Genomic DNA, 16,303 nt, shown 5'->3' with positions numbered 1-16,303 from the left:
GAAGCCCCATGCGGGACTTGACCCCGGATCATGACCTGAGAGGAAGGTAGACATTTAACCGACTGAGGCATCCAGGTGCCCCTGAATTGACTTTCAGTATCGGAGGATGCTAACAAGATGAGCAGAGCTGGGAAAAAACAAAAGACTATTGACCTTCTCAACCATTATCTAAAATTCTTTAAAGACCATTCCTAACTGCATCTGCTATAAGCACTAATAATTGAAATTGAAGACAATTCCACAACTTAAATAACAACAACAGTAAGGGTATTTTCTTTTATCCTTAAAGAAAATACCCTTACTGTTGTTGTTATTTAAGTTGTGGAATTGTCTTCAATTTCAATTATTAGTGCTTATAGCAGATGCAGTTAGGAATGGTCTTTAAAGAATTTTAGATAATGGTTGAGAAGGTCAATAGTCTTTTGTTTTTTCCCAGCCTCTGCTCATCTTGTTAGCATCCTCCGATACTGAAAGTCAATACAGGGGCACCTGGGTGGCTCAGTGGGTTAAAGCCTCTGCCCTTGGCTCAGGTCATGATCCCAGGGTTCTGGGATGGAGCCTGGCTCTCTGCTCAGCAGGGTGCCTGCTTCCCTTTCTCTCTCTCTGCCTGCCTCTCTGCCTATTTGTGATCTCTGTCTGTCAAATAAATAAATAAAATCTTAAAAAAAAAAAAAAAGTCAATACATTTGGAATCCATGACTTAACACAGAGGGTTTTTGCCAAACTGGCATTTTTATTTTTTACTTAGGGTGACCTTACTGTTTACAAACAAACATCTGGGAGTAAAAATGGATTTAATTATGTTTACTCTTTATAGGAAGATGTGTAACAAGATGCTATAAGTAAAGCTTTTAAGCTTCTAAATGCTACTATAATTTTGTTTATGTACAGTTATTTTCATAAGTCATTCATAAAAAATTATTGCTCTTTTTTTTAAAGCTCAAACTTATTACTCATTTCCCCTTCTGGATTCTCTCCAAACTACTCACTGGATATTGAGCATTTAAAATATCTGTAGAGCAAATTAAGGATAAATCTACTTGTCACAGCTTTCATTATAGTTGCTTTATTTTAACAATCTTAGTTTATTTTATGTTTACCTGAGATTATGATTTTGCTTTCAGTTTAGAGGGTATCAATAATGTCTCTGCTAATTTAACAAAGGCACAGACAAATATGAAATATTTTTATTTCTGATAAAAATAAACCTCTTTTGTGGCAGGACACATAGAGTACTTTTTGACATTGCCCAATTAAGCAAATAAAAACACAACTCTTCTGTTACTTGTAAATACATTATGCGTAAGTTAAAAGAGAAAGGGTTCCCCTCTTACTCTGTTGGTGGTAAGGCAAACTGGTGTAGCTACTCTTGAAAAAAGTATGGAGATTCCTCAAATGGGTTAAAAAGACCAACAATTGTACTACTGGGTATTTATCCAAAGGATACAGACACAGTGAAAAGAAGGGGCACATGCACCCTCATGTTTATAATAAGTTTTTTTTTTTTTAAGACTTATTTATTTATTTATTTGATAGACAGAGAGAGATCACAAGTAGGCAGAGAGGCAGGCAGAGAGAGAGAGAGAGAGGAGGAAGCAGGCTCCCCGCTGAGCAGAGAGCCTGATGCGGGGCTCGATTCCAGGACCCTGGGATCATGACCTGAGCTGAAGGCAGAGGCTTAAACCACTGAGCCACCCAGGCGCCCCTGCACCCTCATGTTTATATTAGCAATGTCCACAATAACACAAATATGGAAGGAACTCAAATGTCTATCAACAAATGAATGGATAATGAAGATGTCATATATACATACTATGGAATATTACTTAGCCATCAAAAGAATGAAATTTTGCCATTTACAACCACATGGATAGAACTAGAGGGTGTTACGCTAAGTGAAATAAGTCACTCAGAGAAAGACAAATACCATATGATTTCACTCATATGTGGAATTTAGGAAACAAAACAGATGAACGTAAGGGAAAGGAAGGAAAAATAAAACAAGATGAGCTCAGAGGAGGCAGACCATAAGAGACTCTTAACTAAGAGACAAACTGAGGGTTGCTGGAGGGGAGGTGGATAGAGGGATGGGGTAACTGGGTGATGGGCATTAAGAAGGGCACTTGATGTAATGAGAACTGGGTGTTGTATGCAACTGTGACAAATCACTAAATTCTACCCCTGAAACTAATAATACACTATATGTTAATTTTATTGATTTTCAATAAAGAAATAAATAAATGAACAAAGGAGGAAAAAAAATTAATAAAGACTTAGTTATTATTACTGGGCATATGACTACAGAATTATAATTAAACATTCTTATAAACAAGTCTTTAAAAATTACTTTAAAAATACATAACATAAAAAACAAAAAAAATTACTTTAAAAATAATTAATTAATTAAAATAAAATAGATAAAGAATTTTAATTTATAATTTGGTTAAAGACTGCTAAAAAAACTTACTGTACATGTTCTCTTTTGCTCTTATTTCTCATTAGTGTCAATATTGGGAGAAGAAGGGTAAAAATGAATGTATACCTAATTATGTTATGCCTATTATTGATAAACTAATAACTGTATCAATATAATTATCCCTTTGGGCGCCTGGGTGGCTCAGTGGGTTAAGCCGCTGCCTTCGGCTCAGGTCATGATCTCAGAGTCCTGGGATCGAGTCCCGCATCGGGCTCTCTGCTCAGCAGGGAGCCTGCTTCCCTCTCTCTCTCTCTGCCTGCCTCTCTGTCTACTTGTGATTTCTCTCTGTCAAATAAATAAATAAATAAATCTTTAAAAATATATATATATATAATTATCCCTTTAAGGCTACTGAAAAAGTTTGGTAATAAATTATTAACTAATTTGGTTTTTATAATATTTTATTTATTTATTTATTTGAGAGAGAGACCACAAGCAGGAGGATAGGCAGAGGGAGAGGGGGGAAGCAGACTCCCTGCTGAGCAGAGAGCAGGATGCAACTTGGGGCTCCATCCCAGGACTCTGGAATCATAACCTGAGCTGAAGGCAGACACTTAACTGACTGAGCCACCCAAGCACTCCCTGTTAATTAATTTGAATTTTAAATGTATTTAGATCTAAACCTATGATTTTTAAGCATAACTTTATGAAGTATGAGGTAGTTAGTAAAGCTCTAATTGATAATTAAAATTATACCTCAGTGGTACCTTTCGTCAGGAAATTTTTGCCAATGGAAAGGGTATATGTAGTTTTTTTTTTTTTAACTCTAGGCTCAGAGTCTGTTACAGATACATAATCTTGCTGATTTTCACAATTTCTCTATGATACGTGGAGATACACGGCTCAATTCTTATCAGTAAAAGAGACCCAGAATATAACATTTGTTCATAACCATTTTTGAAACTAAATTTTAGAACAGTTTTAGATTTATAGAAAAAGAGGACAAAGTTCTTGAATACTCTACCTTTTGTATACAGATAATATCTCACATTACTATGGCATAGTTGTGACAACTAAGAAATTAACATTGATATACCACTTTTAAATAAACTTCATATTCAAATTTCATGAGTTTTTTCCTTGATGTCCTTTTTCTGTCCCAAAATCCCATCCTGGATGCCCTATTAAGGTTAACAATGAGGTTCACTCTGTGCTGTAAAGTTTAAAGGGCTCTGAGAAATGCAAGGTATCATGAATCCGCCACGACAGTACTATACAGATGAGTTCCACCGCCTTAAAAAGCCTTCTGTCCCCAATCTTTTGAGAGTTCCAAGAGGATCAGTTTTCAGACTGATATTTCAGTGTGATTTTTGGTGGGGAAAACCTAGGTTTTAAGTTTTCAGGCAGTGGTTCTCAATCTTAGCTGTACACTGGAATTACCTGGCAATCTTTAAAAAATACTAATGACTGGTCCTAACTCCAGATCCCAGTTTCATTGGTCCCTTCTGGTTTCATGGGTCTGACATGTGGGCCTGGGCACTGAGATTTTTTAAAAGCTCCCTAGATGCTCACAAATGTGCAGGTAAGATTCAGAGCCACTGATCCTGCATTCATCTGTGTCATGACTAGATTCAGCTATCTTTTGATAACAGCACAAATGATTAATTCATGCATTCTACATCACTTTGGAGGGATACTATGAACTATCATCTAAGTTTTTTAAATAAGTAATATAACAAGGATAAATCTCACATTCTAAATAATCATGTATGCAAAAACACTATTTACTCACTAACTGAACCCAAAATAAACTTCAGTTTCTACTACTGAGGGCAAATTTAATTTTGACAAGTTAAAGTGACTCAATTACTTCATCTTAACACACTTCTTTGTGAATTCAGCTTGGCCCCCTCCCCTTCTCTGTCCATTTTTTCCTGGACAAATCTAGGTTTGAGTCCAAGTGATCTCAGGTGGCATGGTCATAGGGAAGACACATCTGGTTGGAGGAGGCTTCTGTAGTTATTTTCTGTTTGATCAACCTGTGTAGTGCCAGGTGATCTGCTCTGGGCGTTCCACCGTGTTTCAGGTTGGTTTGGCCATCATCTCTGCCCTCCAGGGTGCTGCTAATCCTCTGACATCCAGCCACTTTACCTGCCCAGCACTTGGTTTATGGCCTCTACTGAAGTGTCTTTTATGGGGTCCCCAGGCTCTAGGTTTCGGTGACTACCTGCTAAGTCACCTGCTTTCAATTCTCAGCCACCTTCTGTGCCCCTCTTCAGGCTGATATGGGAACCTTGCAGATATTCTCCACACCCCTTGGCAGCTGAGGGAGCCTGGGTGGCCTCTCTCAGGTCTGATCTAAGTTTAGATCTGCACTGCAACCATTGCAGCTCTACTTTAGTTGCCCCTTCCCCAGATTCTTGATAGAAGATAGGTCCACAAGTGCTTTCTCTTCAGGGATTCCCCAAATCCCAAATTCATCACAACTCTCCAGAATTTCAACTCCAAGGAGAAGCCAAGGAACAAAGCCCCATCTTTCTAAAGCCTCCTTTTTCCTCTTCCAGTTTCTTCTCACAGTAGAAAGATGGGAAAAAGAGAAAACTGAGTCATGTTACTACTCATTCCTCCCCACCCTATGGTTTACATCACGAATTCTATGCTTGCTCTCCTCTAGGTTCTGCTAATGATACACAGTACCAAGATTTTAGACTTTAAAAAACAATTTTCTTTCTCAAGACTGTTGCTTCTCTTGTGTGTTTTCTAAAAATCCATCCAGAAATCCAGTCTCCTGTGTTCTGGGCTACACCTGCTTTCTGCTCCAATGCAGGGAAAGACACTCACTAAAGTAACAAAGGACTTGAAGCATCAAGAGAATAGTGGCAAAGAAAAGTCTTCACTGATGCCTCAGAATAATACCCTCTCCCATCATATCATAACATGATAAGGACCTGCTACTCCAAATGAATGTCAATTTGCAGTTGGATAAAATGATTTCAGTACAAGTTGTAATTAAGATCAGGAAGATGTACCTTCATTTAAAGGCACATAGATCTTTTCTCACATGTGACAGAATAAGCCGAACATATATTTTAGAGTTGAATAAAAGCTCCAGGCCACATGCATTCGAGACCTTGGGACACAGAAGAAGAATACCACATCCATTCTACATATATTCCAAGAAGATTTCACTGCCAAGATGATGGAGATAGCTATCCAGAGGAACTTTAGTTAAAGTCTACTGAGATTTAAAAAAAAAAAAAAGACAAATCAAAGCAATTGAAGAAGGAAAATCCCCTGGCAAAGCAGATTATTAACTCTGTGCTCAGAATGAAAAGATGAGTAACCAGACTTTGTCATTTGTTTCATCCTCAGCTGGAAAGGCAGCTAATGATGCAGAATGAAATGAGAGAAAGACAAATGGCCTTGCAGATTGCTTGGTCTCGGGAATTCCTTAAATATTTTGGAACTTTTTTTGGCATTGCAGCCATCTCTTTAACAGCTGGGTATGTTTGCTATTTACTTTAAATTTTTCTTAATTTGCTTCTTTTTTGCTTTTGACATTAGCTTATTACTATCAAGTTGGCCAAAGTCCTATGGTCCATTGGGACCATAGGACTTTGGTCCCAATGGTGTATATGTAAACAAAATAACCCCTTATGGGTTAGTACTTCTTGGAAGTGACGGTAGAACCAGGATAGAAATAGTTCATTCTACCTCTAGTTTCTCAGATTTCTCCCATCTTTGTCTCCATTATATAAGTTGACACCAAGACAGAAGAAGGCTTCTGCAAATTTATCTCCATAATCCCTAAAGGACAGATATCAATACTTAACCATTTTTTAAATGAGTAATCTGAGTATCAACATCAAATAAAGGTGGGAAAATTCATAGATTCTGCCCTTGAGAACTGCAGAATCTGGTGAGGCATTATGAGTAAGAAAATCCTATTTCCATAGATGATTCAAATGAACTAAGTAACTTCTAAAATGGTGGACATTATTCCAAAAAGCAGGTAATTTTATTTTCATTGTGTTTACAGATATCTATTTATAGGTCATGCTTGATATTTTTTCTTTTTGTTTTTGAACCAGAGCAATAAGAAGGAAGAAGCCAGCCTTCCTCTTCCCTATTATTCCATTAAGCTTCGTCTTCACCTACCAGTATGACTTAGGATATGGAACCCTTCTACAAAGAATGAAAGGTCAGTCTTTGATAAACTAGAGTATATTCCTGATTTTTTTCTGGTTCAAGGATCGTCTTCTTATGACCCCTTGATTTATGAACATCCTGACAAGACTCCACTCCCAGAGCTACCAGTGACCAATATTTCTGTTCCCTCTCATGCAATATGCTGGAGTCAGCTCATACCAGCTCATAAGAACTGACTTATCAAATTTTCAGGAATTTGTAAGCTGGTTATTAAATATAGTCATTATTAAAGATTATAGTAGATAAAGTTATAATTAAATAAATTACAAAAAATATTAAATTATGTTTTTAACAATGGCAATAAATACCCAGAACTTAATCAGTTTTTCATTATTTTACTATTATCTGCACTCTGGTTATGTATACCTGTCTTAGTATATCTCTTGTATCAGTATGGTAGAAATAAAGATACAATATACACACACAGTAAGATAACACACATAACTCCAACTTCAGTGGCATCCCGTTGGTAGCCTGAAGTTGGTCATGGTGGGAGTATTTACACCATGGAATCTGCAAACACCAAATCAAGGCCTGACATTATTTTGTTGACGGTCTAAGCCAGGGTTTGGCAAACTGTGGCCTGCATGGTGGTCACATGTTTTTGAAAGTAGAGTTTTATTAAAACACAGACATGCCCATTCATTTATGAATTCTCTATGGATGTGTTTCCATTACCATGACAGAGCTGAGTGACTGCAACAGAGATATAAGGCCCCACAGACCTAAAATATTTACTATCTGGCCCATTTTAAGAAAGCTTGCCAACCAATAGTCTAGATTTAAGGAAGTGATGAAGCAAATGTTAATAATGCAGATTATGCTTAAATGTTTTTTGTGTCAGTAACCATTACATTGTGAATAGTATAAACAACTGAGGAAATATTCTCCTGACATTTAAAAACTATTATCTGATTCAGCCAAGTTGTTTACATCATTCCCAAAGAAAAAAGTTCCAACATTTGTCCTTGTTTCCATTTCTCTCCTATTTGTTAGGGTAAATGAAAATAACAACCATCATTCGTGTTGGAATTATACTCTCTCATCATTTGCAACTATAGATTAGTTATGAATATAAGAGTTCAACAAAAGTCAATAAAAACATTCTATGAGAATCCATCCATTTGCTATGTGAAATTTATAATAAAATATATTGAACATTTTATTATTTTTATAAATTATGTGCTACATTTGTTTTATAAAGTAAATTTTATAATAAACTTATGTTCACAATAAACTTATATACATTTTTTTCCTGCATTTGATCTTAGCCAAAGGCCGAGAAGCAATTACATATTTTTCCCTGGAGAGCTGGTTGTTAAATGATCACTGCACCATGCTGCTTTCCCAGAACTCCCCCTTTTATTGCCCTAGAAAATAGCACCTCTGCCCCAGAAGCCAGCCCTGTACCAGGAAGACGCTCTCATGAGGGCCCCTGTGTCTCTTTTTCTTCTTCTTGAGCCTTCAACCCAAAGCATATTGGAAACTGTGCTTTCCCAAGCCTTCATTTTTGGCATCCTTTCCTCTCCTGGACTATCTGTGTACACCACTGTCGCTAAAGCTCTGTGGGGACTGATTTGGTACAGGAAAGGAGGAAGTGCAGACTCCTCTGCAGGTACTGCAGTAAGGAGTAGAACATCTTTTTCCCAGGCCTAGGGAGATACAAGGATTATATGTTCTTAAAAATTCCCACTGAAGTTGGAAATACATTTTCCACACAGAAACTCTGCTAAAAAGGTCCCTTGGGGTCAAGCACTACTGTTATCACTGTTCACCTATATTGTGGACTAAACATTTTTGCTGGTGGCCTAGCAAGTGATTTATTGCATTATCACTATGGTAAAATGTATTCTGAGTTCTAAAACACTTATCTACAGATTAAATTTTGGAGTACAGTCCCATTTTAAGCTGGAAACTTACTATACAACTGATTTACCAATGTTAAAACCCATTTCAATAACCTGTTCAGTTTCATATTACTCATCTGCTTAAGAATTCATTAGTCTGATTTCAACTCTGCTCATTGCTTATATGGACATTAGAATTCTCAGTGCCTCATAAAAATTAATATGCAGTATTAAATATCAAGTCTATTATACAGCATTCACTTAAACATACCACTAACAGAAAACAAGTTTATTTTCTAGGAATATCATGACTGTATATTTGGGAAGTAATTTTATTATAGGTCCACCAGAGTCCACAGAACATACAATATTAAACTTTAAAGACAGGTGGGAATTTCCTATTTTAAAAAAATACAACTTTATAGTCTACCAGGAAACCTGGAGTATTTCAAGTTTAGGTTATAACATTTAGCCCTGTTAACTAGTGACAAACCCAAGATATACAGTCCTTGTTTGATGGACTTTATTGTCAGCCTTTCTGCAAACACATGAAAATTTATCATATGTGAGGCACCATCACATGGGAACATTTATTTAGTCTGTCATTCAAGTCCTGTCTAATTACATTTTTTTAAGGATCTTACTTATTTATTTGAGAAAGAGAGTGAGCAAGAGACAGCATGAACAGGCAGAGGGAGAAGGAGAAGCAGGCTCCACTAAGCAGCAAGCCCAATGTGGGGCTGGATCCCAGGACCCCCTGGGATCATGACCTGAGCTAAAGGCAGATGCTTAACCAACTGAGACACCCAGGTGCCCTGTGTCTAATTACATATAATTTATAATTATTTTTTCTTTCTATTCAAAACTGAGGGAAAAAAAAAAAGGTGATTGCAGATGGTTGAAATGTTATAATTTGAAAATTGCAGCCAGCTATATTCAGTCTGGAGTATAAATTAATGGTGTGCTTAAAGAGAAGTACTTAAAAAGAAGCATTTGGGGTGCCTGGGTGGCTCAGTGGGTTAAGCCGCTGCCTTTGGCTCAGGTCATGATCTCAGGGTCCTCGGATCGAGTCCCGCATCGGGCTCTCTGCTCAGCAGGGAGCCTGCTTCCTCCTCTCTCTCTCTCTGCCTGCCTCTATGCCTGCTTGTGATCTCTGTCAAATAAATAAATAAAAATCTTTAAAAAAAAAAAAAGAAACATTTGCCTTCATTCCCAAGGAAAGTTTATAGAATGTCAACAATGTATACAATATTTTTAAAAATTTTGCTAATTAGTATTCAACTGGGCCTAAGAAATTCCTAGCTGTCACTTTAAAGAGGAATTGTTTATAAAAATTCTTACGCTGTGTGTATATAGGTATAAGGACTAAAGAACATTTAATATTATTTGGGGTATTTACAATTGGTTTCAGATAAAAGATTAGTATTCCTGAAAAAGAATAAAAAGCTTTATTAGCTTTATTTTCTCTCATGTCACTTACATATTAAGGGGCAGTATAGCAAACACTGTATTTTTCTTCTCCATCCTACACCCCTCCAAACACAACTAATGCTTATCATCCTGACTTTCCTTCAAGGAAAAAGATATTACTTGGTATTCTTTTCTGTATTTTAAAATGCTGTCTTCTGTCAAGTAAAACCTATGGCATCTGATTGATCTCTCAGACTTATTTATTTATTTACTTAAGAGAGAAGAAAAAGAACATAAACAGGGAGGAGGGGCAGAGGGAGAGGGAGAAGCAGACCCCCTGCTTAACAGGGAGCCCTTGTGGGGCTTGATCCCAGGATGACCTGAGCAAAAGGCAGAGGCTTAACCGACTGAGCCATCCAGGTGCCTCTGACTGATCTCTCGCTCTGTCTTCAGAATTCCTTTTTCCTCCCAAAGGAAAAATGACCTTCCTCTGGGAGGTGGCTTCCTCTGAGGCCAACAGGTGAAATATTTAAGTGTGAGATTTAGAGGCATGCCTCCACATAGTGTCCCACTTGCCACTGGAATATGGCAATTTGGCTTTTTCATGAAATACTAATGATCTTTTTGTCACCTTACATATTTCTGTACTTTATTTAAGGTGAAGCTGAGAACATATTGGAAACAGAAAAGAGTAAGTTGCAGCTGCCAAGAGGCACGATCACTTTCGAAAACCTTGAAAAAGCCAGAAAGGAACAAAGTAAATTCTTCACAGAAAAATGAGATCATGTTTACCCACCAAATCTCAAAACACATAATTGTTGACTTGAATCATGGTTTTTACAACTTTTTAGGTGCTTGAGATTTTGATATGATTATTTTATTTTAAAATATAAAAATGCAAGATGGGTTTTGTTAAACTATTAAAAAAATTATAGCATCAACGCAAAATCATGGAGGTACTCTAAATAACTTTCATATTTCCTATGTATGTGTGTATTACAAATATCTAAATGTATAATTAATAAAATTATATTGTTTTGAATTTCTGGAAGCAAATGTCCTGCTGCTCTCATTTCTCTCTCACACACTTTTCCCATCACATGTATTTCCCACAGATACTTATTTTATTTTGATATTTCAATTGAGTCCTCCCTCCACATGATAGAAAATAACTAATATTAATGACTAACATGTATTTGTACTTATTATGGCCACTGTTCTGAGTGTCTTGCATATATTATTGTAATCATCCTAACAGTCCCATGAGGCAGGCATCATTTCATGGATGTGAAAACTAAGGCACACAGAGCTTAAATTACTTGCCCAAGGTCATATAGGGACAGAACTGAGACATGAACCTAAATGGTTTGGCTCCAGTGAATATGCTCTAAAAGGCCTTGAAAAGGTTAGGTGTTTATCACATTCTGGACATACAAAGACAGCTGTGAAAAACAAAAGGTAAAACATTGAAATGACTCAGGACAGAGCTGCTGAAGAGGTGGGAATGGGGGGAGGTTGTTTAGGATGCCTACCTTTTTATTTTCACTCACCCGAAAACCTTTGCTCATAACTGTATTTATACCCCTTCTTCCAGTTGCAAACCCTACATATAACACAATAATTCCAAAGATATTTCCTGATACCTACCCTGTGTCAAGCACCATTATAGACACTAGGCTAAATGAGTGAATGAGAAGACATATGCCTGCATCCCAGGCATATGTTCTAGATGGGGTGAGAGAACTGAAGATGGGAACAAATAAACATGGAGCTAAATAAGACCATTTCTGATGGTTATGAATGCTTCAGTAGAAATGAAACAGGATGAGTGTAAGGGCCTATTCAGCCAGAGCAGCCCCACCCTGGTTGAACTGCCATTTTGCTATAAAACTTAAATTGGTACCCCCCCAACCCCCAACCTCCCACCAGGGGAACTTACTTAAAAGCAAGTCTGGGAAACCAGTCCCAGGTAACAAAGTCCAAATACAAGGGTGGGTCAGGCCAGGTGGAGGTATTCAATCAAGGGGGCACATACTGTCTCCTAGCTACCAAGGAGTATGGGCCCTGCCCTTTGGGCCCCTTTTGGGCGCCAATTCTGAACGAGGTGATAGGCTGGTTCAAATGTCTACTAGGGTAAATTGTAATTCAACTGGTGGCCTAGCATCACTGTGGAGTTTCCTGTGTGTGTTACAATCTCATTGGCCACCTGTGCATGGCCAGGCCCAACCACATGGCCTTTGCTCTATAAAAGTTAGTCTGGAAAGCAGGGAGGGGTCCTCCTCTCTGTAGGGGCGGCCCCGACCGGTCTGTTTGAGGTTGGTCTGATTCTTGATGCTTGGCGAGAAATAAAGCTTTGCTTGACTTTCGCTTTGTATCAGTCTCGGTCCTTTAATCACGGAACCATTATTAGGGTACCCAATTTTGGGGGGACCCAACAAGAGAATGATTGGGAGGTTGGGGAGGGCATAGATCTGGGACGATAGGGACTGCCTTTCTGAAGAGGTAACATTTAAGCTGAGAGCTGAATGATGAATTAGCCAGTCCTGTGAAGAGCAGGTTTGGGGACAGGGAAGGGATCTCTCCACAACAGGAAGAGCCAGAGCCTCAGACTTAGCATAGCAAAACAATAGAAAGGCCAAGAGAAACAATAAGAGACAAAACCTGAAGGGCAAAACAGGCATGAATATAATAGCAATTACCCTCAAGCAGCTGACGACATATCAACAGATGGTTTTGATACCATCATAGTTGTAGAGGTCTTGAAGGATACACTGAAGTACTCCAAGGAGATAAGGAGGCAGGCTGTGCAGAAGCAGCTTGATTAAAGTGATTAAAAGTAATACAGGCTGTCAAGTCCAGGGATTTGCTGCTGGTTTGATTTGCCTGGGGCACAGGGTTCCTTGGATAAGGGAGTTAAGAAATGAGCCCGGAGGCACAGTTTATCTCCTGACTAGCTCTGGGTTTAAGGAATTTGCACTCTATCCTGAGGTGGGGGAAGGGTGTGTGTGAAAGACTCTGCAGTGGGGTTTTTCCCCCGGAATTAGTCTATTACAGGAGGAAGGAAGATCCCAGAGACTGAAAGAATAACAAAACTAGGAAAGTCTTTTGAGGTTCTGGAGGGAGAAGAAGGTGATTTCCCTTCATTGAATCATTAGCATGGATTTTCTGGAGGATATGAGAAAGAAGTGATTGGGCAGCACACTGGTGGTCTAAGGGATGCTTAAGATCCAGCACTGGTTTGTAAACCATGCCAGAAGCTGGAATTATATTTCTTTCCTTTCAAATTTAGTCATGCTACCCCAACATTCCTAATTTGGTCTAGCCAGAGATCACCAAGAATAGGTTTGAGTGCCCTGCAAGGGTCAACTGGCTAAAGACCTTACACAGATTTGTGTTGATATGCAACATAGCAGGCTCTGAGCTCCCTCTGGACCACCAGGCCATTCATTTGCATTGGCTTCTCACTCTGGCATTGACCCTGAGCCGATTTATAACTGTTACTCAACAGAGCCTCTACTAAATACACACATTCATATTTTTGTTTGCTCCCAATTGTGAGGCAAAAACCAAAGCAATGCTGTTAAATAATGGCTTTGCAATTCAACTATATTAAAATATATCCCAATTGTCCTTGGCATTATTGATTATTATCCAAAGCTTTCCCCTTATTTATTATTAAATATAATAATTACATTATCATGTATAATTACATATGACTATATTACTAAATATAGTAATAATATTTATAATTGAAAGAACAAACATTTTTGTTCTGACACTGTTGAGCTGTTTCTTAGCCATTTATGTTAATACTTCCATCAATTACTATTATTACTAAGTTCTGATCACTAACCAGGCATCTGACATTTCTAAACACTGAACATGATATAGTCTTTGTTCAACTAGCTTAAAATTACAGATTTTTGTGATACTACAAGTAGAATGAGGAAATTATTATAAGTAAGTTAGGAGAAAAATAAGAAACTAAAGTCTGATTATATGCAGAAACTTAGAGATTAGAATGGCAGCCTCACCTGATGTTTTTTTAGTGATTAGGAATAAAGTTGAGTTGGGGGTGATCTCACCCCTACTCCATGTAGACTGTCCATCTTCCCCCAAGACATTGCTGACCCAACCAAAGTAAATCAGGGACTCCCTCTGCTTCACATGGAGTTTAAGTCGTGGTATAAAGGAAATAAATGTGGGCCCAGAAGTTCTCTGCAGCAGAATGACCCTTCTTGGAAATCATTTTGTAATAATAAAATATAATAGTAAAAATACAGTTTATAAGATCATAGTACTTAACCATTTTGAAAGTTTTAAATTCATATTTAAATGAGATAACTGGGAACTAAAATTTCAGGCACTAAATTACAAATAAAGCTTATATGGTATTCCACGCAGTTCAGTTTGTGTTTGGTGGTAACACTAAAGGGTTTTTTATGGTCCAGCTATACTTTGTAAAGATTATAGAAGTGCCCCCAAATCTACTCATAACAGTTTTAATGACAAATACTAGAATTATTGTCAAGATGTTAAAATGAGAAAACCCTTAAAATGGTCTAGTATAAGCACCCATTTTACATTTTCTTAAGAAAACGGAGGTCTTTACTGATTTACCTAAAGTCCCACATCTGGTGATGGTCATTTGTACTAAAACATTGGTGTTTTGAATCCCTGGCAGGAATCCTTCCAATGCAGCATGCTGCATGACTCTGAAAGGACAGTGACAATGAAAGTTAAAATAAAAAATATGTTTAAACTATCATATACTCAGGCTCAGAGTCTTAGAAGAGGGGATTAGAAGGACAGGGGTTAGAAAAGGATGGGGAGGGACCAGACTCAAATTCCAAAAAGTTATCTACAACCAATGTAATCTGAATATGAGCAATCTGAAATTCATAATGTATTTTATAGACGTCAACAATATTAATACATGCAGGTTCAAATGTGATATTCTAGAGACACCAGCCAGAACCTAGATAGGTTTTCTGCTCCACTATTCTGAGAAAGGAACAAACTCTTCCTAGGAAATATTATTAAACAAAGCCTGTTACTCAGGGGTTGCACTAGCTCTTGGCCTTGGAGTGTGTCTGTTCTGCAAGAACACTGGAAATGCTCCTTAGGTTTGGCCTCGTGGATGCCTACAGGGGATTTCAGGAAAACCCTGCATTTACCAACTATCTAATTTGCAGAAAGTAGTTTCTAGTACTCCAGGATGACTACATAGCATCTCTTCTGATTTTTCTACTAGTAACTATGGGTCACTCTTAGAGCTTGTGAAGACTGGAGCAGTGCTTGAGTTGCAAGTGTACCAGGAAGTCCAGACTGGCTAGGGGCAGAAAAGGCAGAGAAAGAAAGGCCTAGAAGATAAGGAAAATAAGAAGAGGGCCAAAAAAGAGTAGTCTTCATGAAGGGATGGAGATAACTGGAATGTCCCTTATAGTAAATAGTCCAAAAATAGCTGCCAAGGGAGCCACTGGTTTGGGGAGCTGAGCCCCCCAGGGACCAAAGTTACCTGTGGGATTCTCTAGCATGCCAGTTATTTTGCTGTGCTTATTCTTTTGGTTACTTGGATTACAGTAAGAAGTGTGTCTGGGTAGAACAAATTCATCATAACCACCAATAAAAGCAACTGGAAACCTATATCCCAGTGATAAAGACTCAATGATACTGCTAAGTCTCTGGTTTAGAAGACATTTCTGGTTCACAATTTCTCAGTCCACAAGTGTCATGGTTGAATGATGGATTGCTAACCTCAGTTTATTTATTTTTTCTTAGAGGACTTCATCTGTGGCCAGCAGCACTCTGTGGTGCTCTGCCTGGACCTGAGGGACAGGAAGACACTGACCCTGAGTTGGCTTTGGCATTTCATTTGGTGTTAGAGGAACAGAGTTCAGGATGTGTCCACATGAAGTCATGTCCTAGGGAGAACTGGTAATCTGGGATTCTGGGTTGGTGAAGGTTTCAAAAAGCTATAAGGAAAGAGCTGCTGAATACATGTGCAAGTCAATGGATCAGAGATACTGATAAGACATTGAAATATAATACAGGAAGTCTGTGAAAAGCTGTCAGGATGTCAGGGTAACATGATTGGGCTTTGAGGAATACAGGTGACTATTTTTCTTCTCTTCCTACCATCTCCTCACCATTAATTTACTGCTGATGGAGATCTGACTTGAGTAGAAGGTAGCACCATTTCTATGCACCCAGGTGATTGAGAAAAAGAGAGAGAGAAGGAGAATGCTAGAAATCCAAGATGGACTGAACTACTTGACCATTTTACATCTTCTTAAATTATTTCAGAGAAAAGTTGGCCTCAAGAATGCTTTCTTTTCATCTTCAAGGAATTAAACATTTTGAAAGGATTCCAACTAATGCTCTTTGAAGAACCAGAAACAATAAAAAGACACCTGGGGTT

At 38.0% G+C, this 16,303-nt stretch overlaps 1 protein-coding gene across 1 annotated transcript in view; it reads left to right on the top strand.

The window, feature by feature from the left end:
* The window catches only part of PLGRKT (plasminogen receptor with a C-terminal lysine), a 66,189-nt gene extending 55,161 nt beyond the window's left edge, over window positions 1–11,028 (top strand). The window contains exons 4-6 of the mRNA XM_044265994.1: window positions 5,789–5,919; window positions 6,508–6,617; window positions 10,541–11,028. Of these exons, the coding sequence (XP_044121929.1) occupies window positions 5,789–5,919; window positions 6,508–6,617; window positions 10,541–10,662 (363 nt within the window). The 3' untranslated portion in view covers window positions 10,663–11,028. The remainder of the gene's footprint in view (window positions 1–5,788; window positions 5,920–6,507; window positions 6,618–10,540) is intronic.
* The last annotated feature ends 5,275 nt before the right edge of the window (window positions 11,029–16,303 follow it).

Source organism: Neovison vison, chromosome 9 (genome assembly GCF_020171115.1).
Source record: "Neovison vison isolate M4711 chromosome 9, ASM_NN_V1, whole genome shotgun sequence".
NCBI classification, from domain to species: Eukaryota; Metazoa; Chordata; class Mammalia; order Carnivora; family Mustelidae; genus Neogale; species Neogale vison.
This window is presented reverse-complemented; position numbering and strand designations above follow the sequence as displayed.